At 37.3% G+C, this 10,747-nt stretch overlaps 2 protein-coding genes and 2 non-coding genes across 6 annotated transcripts; all 4 read left to right on the forward strand.

The window, feature by feature from the left end:
* Positions 1–678: 678 nt before the first annotated feature.
* On the forward strand, positions 679–6,024 carry NEDD1 (Transducin/WD40 repeat-like superfamily protein). 2 transcript variants are annotated; one of them, XR_015422893.1, is made up of 10 exons: positions 679–1,099; positions 1,271–1,383; positions 1,504–1,764; positions 1,862–1,966; positions 2,536–2,601; positions 2,742–2,963; positions 3,557–4,105; positions 4,598–5,227; positions 5,353–5,566; positions 5,676–6,024. XR_015422893.1 is itself a non-coding variant. In XM_023681270.2 (10 exons), exons 1-10 carry the CDS (start codon positions 934–936, stop codon positions 5,787–5,789), a joined length of 2,403 nt encoding a protein of 800 aa, XP_023537038.2. In that variant the 5' UTR covers positions 682–933; the 3' UTR covers positions 5,790–6,024. The 2 variants fall into 2 exon arrangements, 1 of the variants encoding a protein (XP_023537038.2); XM_023681270.2 differs by having other exon boundaries at positions 682–1,099; positions 5,390–5,566.
* Positions 6,025–6,676: 652 nt separating this feature from the next.
* On the forward strand, positions 6,677–6,750 carry TRNAV-CAC (transfer RNA valine (anticodon CAC)). Its single transcript has one exon. It is a non-coding gene; the product is annotated as a tRNA-Val (tRNA).
* Positions 6,751–6,815: 65 nt separating this feature from the next.
* TRNAV-CAC (transfer RNA valine (anticodon CAC)) lies at positions 6,816–6,889 on the forward strand. Its single transcript has one exon. It is a non-coding gene; the product is annotated as a tRNA-Val (tRNA).
* A 159-nt stretch (positions 6,890–7,048) lies between these two features.
* Positions 7,049–10,740, forward strand: LOC111798246 (uncharacterized). 2 transcript variants are annotated; one of them, XM_023681280.2, is made up of 6 exons: positions 7,049–7,239; positions 8,225–8,264; positions 8,420–8,503; positions 9,090–9,252; positions 9,477–9,750; positions 10,135–10,740. In XM_023681280.2, exons 1-6 carry the CDS (start codon positions 7,186–7,188, stop codon positions 10,324–10,326), a joined length of 807 nt encoding a protein of 268 aa, XP_023537048.2. In that variant the 5' UTR covers positions 7,049–7,185; the 3' UTR covers positions 10,327–10,740. The 2 variants fall into 2 exon arrangements, with proteins under 2 accessions (XP_023537048.2, XP_023537056.1); XM_023681288.2 differs by lacking the exon at positions 8,225–8,264 and having other exon boundaries at positions 7,062–7,239.
* The last annotated feature ends 7 nt before the right edge of the window (positions 10,741–10,747 follow it).

Genomic DNA, 10,747 nt, shown 5'->3' on the forward strand with positions numbered 1-10,747 from the left:
CTAAAATCTAATCTAAAAATAACATTAAAGTCAAAGATTTATTAAATAACAGGTAATAAATTTTAAACTTAACTTATATTAAAAAAATCACAGTTTTTGAATATATAAATGACATTACCATGGATTCCACAATATTAGAAATGGAATCTTGTTTTCTTTAGATTTAGTTTTGTTGAAACTATTATTATTATTATTATTATTATTTTGAAAATTTTGAACCTTCAACTCGAGACGAAGTCTTTACTAATCATCCCGTCAACGCTTTTATTTAATTTTTGTAGATAAAAAGTGTAAAAAAGAAATAGAGCCCAGGCCCAATAGAATGGACAAAATAAATAGATGGGCCTTTGAAGAGCCTGGGCCCAATAGAAATTGACAAAATAAATAGATGGGCCTTTGAAGAGCCTGGGCCCAATAGAAATTGACAAAATAAATAGATGGGCCTTTGAAGAGCCTGGGCCCAATAGAAATTGACAAAATAAATAGATGGGCCTTTGAAGAGCCTGGGCCCAATAGAAATTGACAAAATAAATAGATGGGCCTTAGAACCGGGTATTAAAAATGGCGCCCATCTATTACTCATCAATTTAAATTTCCATCCCTTTCTCTTCCCGGCTTCTACTGGTAGGGTTTCTCCTTTGCCAGAGGGGCCAAAAAAAAAAAAAAAAAAGAAAAAAAAAAAAGAAAAAGAAAAGAAAAGAAAAAAAGAACAGACATACCAAAGAAAAGGAGAAAATTAGAAAGGAAAAAAAGAACATGAAAATCCACTTCCCGTTTCTCTAATCCGTTCTTATTGTTATTGTCTTCCCCCTTTCTTCCGAGAATAGTAATTTCCGATTTCTTCTATATTCTCGGTAAAATTCTTCGGTAATTGGGAAGCTTGGTGGCTCCTCTAGATTTTCTTCCTAAACCTCCGTTTTGTAGACACAACTCATGACTTCGGGTGATCCATCAATGGCATTACTGGCTGCAAGTGCTGGAGATACTGTAAAACTATTTGATGTTTCTGCTTATTCCAACGATCTGGGCGATCCGTGCACTTTGAGCTACACTCCCTCGCCGGGTTACCAAGTCAATTCAGTGAAGTGGAATCATACAAGTGAGTCGCTTAGATTCATTTTCTCCCCCTTGAATCACCCTTTATCGGTTTTTGTCTTGGAGTTTCTTGGTTCATAGATTTGGCCTTAACTTTTCTTGAGCTATGCATTAGTTTACTTCTGAGGTGGTGGTTCTGTTTTCTCTTGATACAACTGGGATTTTATTTTTGTAGATTTGGTTGTGGCCAGTGCCGGCGACGATAAGAAGATCTCCTTGTGGCGGAAGAATGGTCAGAGCATGGGAACCATTCCAATTGCTGGTAGTGATGGTGGAGATAACATAGAGGTCAGTTGGTTGTTTAATGGAGTAGTAGCATCTTATTTACTTCGAGATTAGGAGCTCAAGGGAATGTTGGCAAGTGATGAGTAATTATTTAGTTTATTCATGGCTGAACTTTTTGTACAGGAATCCATATTTTCTATAAGTTTCAGCAACAAGGTTTCCAGGTATATGTGTACTGGAGGGAGTGGTCATGTTGTAAGAATATGGGATTTGCAGAGAAAACGATGTATAAAATGGTTGAGAGGACATACCAATACTATAACAGGAGCTATGTACAATTGTAAAGATGAGCACCTTGCTTCAATCAGTCTTAGTGGGGATCTTTTACTTCACAATCTTGCATCTGGTGCAAGGGCTGCTGAACTTAAAGACCCTAATGAACAGGTTGTTGAAGTTTATTGCATCTTGGTTAATTTTCAATATTTATAGCAGATGATCTGATTTTCAATTAATTGTCCTTTCTGATGGCTGTTAAGACCAGGTATTGAGGGTGCTCGACTATTCTCGTATTAGCAGACACCTTTTGGTGACTGCAGGTGACGATGGAACTGTACATCTATGGGACACAACTGGCCGTAACCCTAAGGTTTGGCCGACTCTCTTGTTGTAGGAATAACATGGCTTGTTACTTATCGATATAAATATAAAAAATTGTTACGGACGATATTTTTGTGGCCTTTATAGTACCCACATCTTTCTTGTTTTAAGACATTTGCAATGCCTTTGTTTCTGCTGCAAGTCATTCAATAATGACGGATATGTTCCCTTAGTTAGGATTGTCTTTCCAGGGGATCTTAGAAACCTACCCGATCGATTCCTGGATGGATCTGGGGGACAAAAATGAAATTTCCATTGCCCTTTTTTTCTTTGTTTGGGCTGTGGAAAGACTATTTGTCATCTAAAGTACCAGATTTTGGCCAACGTTTATTAATGTATGACTACTCAGAATTTTGAGATCTTTAATGTTCCAACCATTATCCATGCCATTAATTTACTTTGGCCTGCCTCATTGTCTTTCACTATTTTCTGGTGTTGACATGTTATGTGATGAACCTTATATTTCATTCTGTTCTTTAGGTTTCTATGTTTCACAGTAGCCTTTATTTCATAAGTTATGTTGCAATAATGTGGTTCCGTACTTCTGTTTATGTGTAGGTTTCTTGGCAGAAACAACATTCTGCACCAACTGCTGGAATTAGCTTCTCACCATCTAATGATAAGGTCCCTTTCTTATTCGTTATTGATCAGTGATATCTTGCTTTATTATGTTTTAGATTAAGAATAGTGGAAGCAAAAAACTAGAGTGAGAGGTTGTCCACTTGAGTAAAAATCATTCAAATTAATTATTTTTCTGTTTTCAGACTCTTGCTAGTGTTGGGCTCGATAAGAAGTTGTACACTTACGACTCGGGATCAAGGAGACCATCTTCTTTCATTGCTTATGAGGCACCTTTCTCATCAATGGCGTTCAGAGATGATGGTTTGATACTTGCTGCTGGAACAAGCAATGGGCGTGTGGTTTTCTATGATGTTCGTGGGAAACCAGAGCCTTACATTGTTCTTCGTGCTTATAGTAGCTCAGAGGTATTCCTCCATTGTTCATAGAATCCTTGTCTGCTCCTAAGTTGGTACGCTTTGCTGGAATTTTCTTTACCATTATGTTATATCGCTTGTTGTAGGCTCATGAATCATGAATCTCGTTCATAATTTCATTTTTTCCATCATCGGCTTTGTTTTTTTTTTTTTCTTTTCTAAATTTGTGTTTTTCTTTACCATTATGCTATATTGCTTGCTGTATGTTCATGAATCATAAATGTTGTCCATAATTTCATTTTTTTTCCATCATCGGCTTTGCTTTATTTTGTTTTGTTTCGTTTAATTGTGTTTTTCTTTACCATTTTCTTATATTGCTTGCTATAGGTTCATGAATAAAAAGTTTTGTTCATAATTTCATTTTTTTAACATCATCAGTTTATAATTTTTTTTTTAAATTTTGTACAGTACATATGGTGTTAAGATAAATTGGAAACAGCCATTGAAATGGTTTTTGTTTGTTCTTGTGCTTATGAAGTTCAAACCATTCTACCTGAATCTCGTTTCATTCGTTTGTTATCAGTATTATTCGTAAGCAGTATTGATGGCATGCTAGGTTTACTAATTAGCGCAGTACAATCCAGGCAGTTACAAGTATATCATGGCAGAGGTTAAAACCTGTAATTGTAAATGAAGGCAATTGCGCTGCTGACGTTGCTCTTTTGGGAGGTGCTATTGAAGATTCAATTCTCATGCCTGACCCACTTCCGTCTGTGACTACATCCACCGTTGCTCTGTCCACAACAACATCCAGTTCTCGAAATCCTGGCCATTCAGGTCTAACTTTTGAAGCTTCACTAAAAGAAACTTCCAGCACAATCTCAACTGCAGAGGAAACACCACATCGTAGCCATTTGCGGCCAGGGGGAAGCTTAACCAGGTTACATGCTCCTCGCTCCAATTACAACTTCAAGGATGATATGGAGGTTTTTTCTCCCCTTGTGGATGTTCAGCCAATCACACCTTCACTGGATAAGCTGTGGGATGATCAAAATGGACTGAAGAAGGACCATCCATTTGACAAGAAACCTCTACCTTTGTTGTTTCCTTCATCAAGTAGGAGGTTCTCTTCTATTGAGGATGGGCCAAGTGATCATCCAATATTTAATTGGAAATCTTCATCTTCCAAACAGGTATTGCTAATCTCTTCACTGCAAGTTGTTTTTCAGTATTCTAGGATCACCTTTCTGCAATCTCTATTGCCTTATACTCCAGATATATGACAGCTAGATATAAATAGTGTTGATTGTTGAGCTATAACCTTATGTTTTGCTGTCATAATTGCTCAAATGAGAACCTACACAGCATAATAGATGATATCTAATAGTTAATAGTTTTCTAAGAAGATTGGATACTTTATTTTGGGTAACCTGCCTATGTTTGACTAGTATAAGACACTCGAACCCTCTTTAGCACCAAAGACACGTGTTAGATACTAGTTGTATAAAGTGAATACGACGACACTTGTTAGGCATACTGAGAAGTATGCACTTTTTTCTTCACATTTGACGCCATGATTTTCAGGTTCTTTTGATTGAACCAAAGAATTCTGGCGGGAGCTTTCGGGTCGTTGTACAGCATAAGAATGGTGATTTTAGTCTCACTAATACTTGATTTTCTGGCAGGATGATTCTCGATCTTCTTCTGGTCAATTGGGTTCCACTCCTGCTCCTACCTTGAATTCTAAGAATGAAGACTCATCTATTACTCCTCCGGAAGCTTGGGGCGGCGAGAAATTATCTGATAAATTTGCCCAACTGAGGCAGCCAGCGACTTTACCATCGCGTTTTGGGATGTTGGCTTCAAGTTCAAGTAGTCAGACATCAAGTTCAATGATTTCTGGATTACAAGATCCGTCATCATCAATTAGCCAAAGCAGCATTACTTCTTTGACAAATTTGAATTTCAGCTACCCAAATATGCGCACAAAAGATGTAATCTCACAAGAAGTTTCGTTGTCAATTCCTGAACACTTTTCTACTACTGCTGCATCTTTGTCTCTTGGCACCAGAGGAACCATTGGACTGAGCAACCAAGATTCACCTAGAACCACAACTATGACCCTGCCTCGTAGATTTTCTACATATGCAGAGAGGTTAAGCACTACGTCATCTTTCAGTGATGGGCTTCCAGTAGGCGTAGGCTCACCGAAAACAAAGAAAATGGGTTCTGAGACTAGGGAAGAAGTTTTGAATAACCTATCAAAGTTTGATACATTATCTGTCACAGAATCAGGGATTCTTCCTGCAATGAACGTATGGATACTCTTCCCAATTAATGCTTTTATATGCTGTGCCGTGACTTGGACTTTTGATTCTAGTGCTTTTCAATTATGCACATTTTTAGGGGGTTACTTGCATGAAATGTTGCCATTTGATAGGGAAAATGTTGGTCTCTAATCTTACTATTTGTGGCAGGGAGGGCCGTTGCAACAACAGAAGGCATTGCAGACAGATGCCCAACAAGGAAATTCATTTACACTTCAGCTTTTTCAACGCACTTTGGAAGAAACTCTGGACTCCTTTCAGAGATCCATTCATGACGACATGAGGAACCTTCATTTAGAGATTCTGAGACAGTTTCATATGCAGGAGGTAGTGTAGTACTTTATATCAGATACTACCAAACCAAAAACGGTGTCATGTCATTTACACTTCCTTTGCTCATGTTTCGACTCATTCGTATCTTGAAATCTCTGCACAGATGGAAATGTCAAGTGTGACGAGTTCCATGCTGAAAAATCAAGCAGAGCTGATAAAAGAGGTGAAGTCTCTAAGGAAAGAAAACCAGCAGCTTCGAAATTTACTTGGATCTTAGGAGTTCAATGGGTGAAATTGGCTTACAATCCGGACTTGTCTTCCTTTCAGCGTTGTAATCGGCCATTTTGTTGCTTCCATCCGCAGGTGAATGGTTTTCATTTCTTTGAACCTGTACAGAAATATGATTTTCAGCTCTCATCAAATGAATATTGTATTTCTTAGCCTATATATAACCACTGAGTGTATAATTTAACAGAGATAGTAGATGCATTTCTGTGAGATTTTTGGATGCATCCTCGTCCACATCCTCCGAAATATGAAACTTTACTAACCGGTAATCTAACATATCATTAAGTGATATATTAGTTTATTTCATGGATCCCACACTATTTTTAACTGCGAAGCTCCAAATGGAGTCCATATGAGAATTCTTTTCCATTTTGTGAATACATCATCTTGATGACTGAGTTGCAGGCTTCTTTTGATATCCATTTTTTCTACCTAAACACTAGGTGGGGCTTCATGGTAAATTCCTTAACATTTTGGCTTTTCTGTCAATACAAAGTTACCTCTCTGGGTAACAAGGAATTGGTCATCAGTCTTTGTCTAAATCGTACTGAGCCCCAGTCAGCTGCAAGTTTGCACCAAGAATGTGAGGTTTCATATTTCAATAACATTACCACTTAATTTGTTAACAGCCAGTTTCTTGGTAAATTGTTTGTGGTTCGAGAAAACCCGGGCTTAAATGATGAAAAGGGCAGAGTTTAGTTATTATGTCTATTAAGCTCACTAGTTATTGAAGATTGTTAAGTTGAGCATAGTTTATGGGAGATTGTTTCCTTGAGTTACCGTTATAGATTTACCATTTTTAACAGAGGTTTGTCACATTGGATTGTATAGTTGAATCTTATGAAAATTAAAATGTTAGACTGTAAACAACATCTCGTCTGGGTGGTGTAGTTGGTTATCACGCCAGTCTCACACACTAGAGGTCCCCGGTTCGAACCCGGGCTCAGACATTTTTTATTTCGTAATTTTATTATAAAATTATTCTAATAAACAACTCAGTGAAATTGATCAACTTGTCTGGGTGGTGTAGTTGGTTATCACGCTAGTCTCACACACTAGAGGTCCCCGGTTCGAACCCGGGCTCAGACATTATTTTTTCTTCGATTTCAATTACATTTTGGTAATGGGCTTTTCCAAGACAGAGCTTGGCCCATTTCCAGCCCAAATTTCCTGGGAACGTCGTCTAATCACCAAATGAAGACACGTGGATCATCGTGACCTCCGTGACCGTGTACTTCCCCGCGAAGAAATGACCAACAATGACTGCAACATTAGGGCTCGTACCTTGGGATGAATTTCTGAGGCCGCCTAATAATTTCAGTTTTCCTCTTCCTTTCGGTGTTTCGCCTTTTTCTGGCTTCGGTGCTTGATCGCTTTCTTTCTCCATGGACGAGACTTACACTAATCTCCCTACTAGCCATTTGCTTGGCTCAGTCCCTGTACGCACTTTTTTTAGACTCTTCGCTTCTTTTATTTCTATACTTGTTAAATTGACTTCTGATTCATACTATTTGTATCTGGAAGTTTAGAATATCTGCGTCATTCTTCGCGATAATCGATTTGCTTCATAATGTGATCGGTTGCGATTTTTCCTTCCTTTTTGTTTGCTGTTTTAAGATAGTGAATTTTATAGTTTGGTAGCTTCTCGTCTCTATGTTTGTTGTGCTGTTTTTGAGGACTCATCGGAAGACTATTCTTTTGATGCCACTGAGATTTTCCTTTGCTAATTAGTATGTAGTCACATCAGGAAATCATTTGTTGATTTTGGGATTTTTCCCCCCTCCTTGTCTTCTAGTGAATAATTGCTGAATATGAGAGCAATAGATGTGTCATTTGACTGAGAAATTAAATCCCTACTTCCAGTCGCATTTTCTGCTGTATATTTGGCCGTTGACGTGTTTGATTGTACTTGTTTTGGCTTTATTTTGAAGGCTAGGTTCTGCCTCTTCTTGTTTTGCTACGAACAGTTAGATTAGTGTACCAGTTTACTGGGTTGGAATTCTGATGAGCTTGAACAAATATAGAGCTGGCTAGATTTTGTTCTTGCTGGGTTCGAAAGATTAAAATGCATTTTTGTGAGAAGGAAGATCCAATTTACAATGTGATTGAGAGGAGCAGTTGTTTTAGTATGCATACGTTGAATCTGCCCCTATATTTTGCTTTATAATTGACAGTAGCAATCCTCTAATACCAAGGGATACAAAATTTACTTGTAGTAGTATACAAGCTTTCTGTGTATGTGTGTGTGTGTGTTTATATTTTGTGTTCCTTTTTGGTTGTACCTTAATCCATGTGTGCTTAAATGTTATTTGTGTTCATTTAGCTTAGATTATAATTTATGTTCTTTTTCCCCTTCTCCGTTTCCAAAGCTCCTCTATCTTGAATATTTTTTATCCATCTTTTTTTCATTTTTTTTATCAATAGGCTGTAATCACTGATGAGAAGAATGGTACAGACCATGAAAGTAAGACAAATTCCAGTATCTTGTTCTTAGTAATCTTATTTTATTTTGTGTTCGATAATAAGTCACACTCTTAAGAATTCTACCTTGCTATTGCATTGTCACACGGAACAAACTTGTAAATCTTCTCTGAGGAATAGCTTCTTAATTAAATGCAGACCCAGCAGCAAGTATGGAGACATTTCCCCCCCATAATGGAGGGGACAGAGGGAGAGGCTATCAAACTCTTGAAAGTCCAAGTGGTATGCTCGTCATCTATAAGATTAGTATCTCTCATATAGTAGATCTGCAAGAAACTTGCAAGGCTATAGAATAGTCTGTTATGATAGGTAGTGCAGTTGGTGAAAATAATGATTAGAGATCGTTAGTTTAGTTTTTTTTCCCTTGTCTCTCTCAACTAGGGGTTTTGTATTTACTTTATAGATCTTTTAACTATTTAATATGACATTTTTTTTTCCGTGTAGAAGTGGTTCTTTGTTTCAATTAATTAATTTATTTCTTCTAATGGCTAGATTTGGACATATTAAATGTAGAACATGAACTTACTTACATGGGATTGAGATGTGTTGTTCCCTGTTTCAACCAATTAATTATGAAGGTTGAAAATGTTGTGTCTCATGACCACTAGATGTTTTGACATTGGTTTGCTATTGTGGTACAAGGCTCTTGAATCTGACCCGTTGAATGTTCCCTCAGCAAAACTAGGATAAAGTTAGGAAATTTTTGTCGATGTAAAGCCTGTTCCAAAAAGAACAGACTGACATTATATTGCGGTTGATTCATTTCTTATTGTGAACCAAACGTTTGATTCCATTTAACTGTGTGCAGATTCTCAGCAGCAAACATCAAATGACTGGAAGGGGGTATTTAGTGTAACATCTTACACTCAATATTTCAATGTGGATTCAGACATTGTCTTGAATAGATTGATTAGTTCCTTGTATCCCCTTGGTGGAGATTTTTCTAGCAAGATTGATGCGAACCCTGACCTGTGAGTTTTTCATACTCTTTTAACCTCAACCATTTTTCTCTCTGTTTCTCTGATGGTATAGGATTATTGTGAACTTTCAAATGCCAACCTTTTGATTTCTTTTCTTCTTTCAATTTGTTGTGCCTCTTTACCTGATCATTCAATAATTTATTTGTATGTTAATCTTGTTCTTGAAACTAAATGGATTATCTTACTCTTTTTTTTTGGATTTTGCTATGACTTAGATATGGGCTTGTGTGGATCACCACTACATTGGTCTTTGTCCTTGCGGCACTTGGAAACTGTGCGACCTTCCTTATGCAAAAGCGAAGTGATCATGGTACTGCATGGAGCTTTGATGTCAGCTATGTGAATGTGGCCGCTGGGTCTGTTTATGGTTACGCGATCTTGGTGCCCATGGCATTTTACTTTTCACTTCAGTACTTGGGATCAAATTCTAGCCTCATAAGATTTTGGTGCTTGTGGGGCTATTCTCTGTTCATTTTTATTCTGGCATCTGTAAGCTTCTGGAATCCCTTCTGCACTTTTATTCTCTTCTTCTACCCATTAGACATTATCCATACATTTCTTAGCAGAATTTGACTTTTTCCGTACTCTTTACAATTTCCTTATTTTGATACTCCAGTCTCTTTTCATTTGCGAATAACTGTCATTTACTTTCGAATTTATTAGTTTCATAGCTTAGTGGATATTGTAGTGGGCATATGAGAGAAAAGAAAAAAAATGCTAAAAGAATACTGTTTGGCTAGACTAGACATTTTATTTTAGGAGGACCTTCATGCGTTTTATTCAGAAAAAATCCATTATCTAATGGCGATTGTAACTGCATGATTTTTACATCTTTTTTTTTTTTTTTTTTTTTTTTCTTTTTTCTCTCCATAGTTTCTGTTGCTCATCCCGGTTGAATTTCTGCGCTGGTTCATTATACTCCTTTCTGGTGCTGCTTCAGCAAGTTTTGTTACTTTGAACCTGAGGTCCTATATTGAGGGAAATAATCTTTCAGTTATGGTAGTTGCTGCATTTTTCTTGCAAATGGCTTTGGCAATCTTCATCAAAGTGTGGTTCTTTCCTTGAGCGTGCTCACTCAGCTTTTTGCTATCTTCTGACCATCTTATGTTTGCTTTGTTTCTGAGTGCTGACCTCGTAGACTGAAGAATGATTTCCTCTTGGTTGGTTTGGAAGTTCTCGGTTCCTGGAATTTGTGTGATGGGAGTGTCAGAAAAAGAACATCAACAGCATAGTTTTTATGATTGGAAGTGATGCTTTTGTCGTGATAACAGCATCTAACTTGTTCACGGTAAGTATTCTCAGATGGGCTTCCCTCTTTATGATTATTGACCGAGGGGAGTGGAATCTTTCATTGTCTTTGATTATAAATTTTCGTCTTGTATTCCACTAAAACACAGACGCCATTGTAAATAGATGTTAAAGATTGTACTTTGGTGTAATTGAGTTTGAATATAGGTTCTTTGCTTGCCTCTTCCTTGAGACCTTT

The sequence above is a fragment of the Cucurbita pepo genome, chromosome 1 (genome assembly GCF_057944985.1).
Source record: "Cucurbita pepo subsp. pepo isolate OVF chromosome 1, ASM5794498v1, whole genome shotgun sequence".
In the NCBI taxonomy this organism is placed as follows: domain Eukaryota; kingdom Viridiplantae; phylum Streptophyta; class Magnoliopsida; order Cucurbitales; family Cucurbitaceae; genus Cucurbita; species Cucurbita pepo.

Coding starts and splice junctions, on each gene's coding strand:
- NEDD1 (XM_023681270.2), top strand. CDS start 934: ATGACTTCGGGTGATCCATCAATGGCATTACTGGCTGCAAGTGCTGGA. Junction 2,602..2,741: donor TCTCACCATCTAATGATAAG/GTCCCTTTCTTA, acceptor TTCTGTTTTCAG/ACTCTTGCTAGTGTTGGGCT. Junction 2,964..3,556: donor GTGCTTATAGTAGCTCAGAG/GTATTCCTCCAT, acceptor AGTACAATCCAG/GCAGTTACAAGTATATCATG.
- LOC111798246 (XM_023681280.2), top strand. CDS start 7,186: ATGGACGAGACTTACACTAATCTCCCTACTAGCCATTTGCTTGGCTCA. Junction 7,240..8,224: donor ATTTGCTTGGCTCAGTCCCT/GTACGCACTTTT, acceptor TTTTATCAATAG/GCTGTAATCACTGATGAGAA. Junction 9,253..9,476: donor ATTGATGCGAACCCTGACCT/GTGAGTTTTTCA, acceptor GCTATGACTTAG/ATATGGGCTTGTGTGGATCA.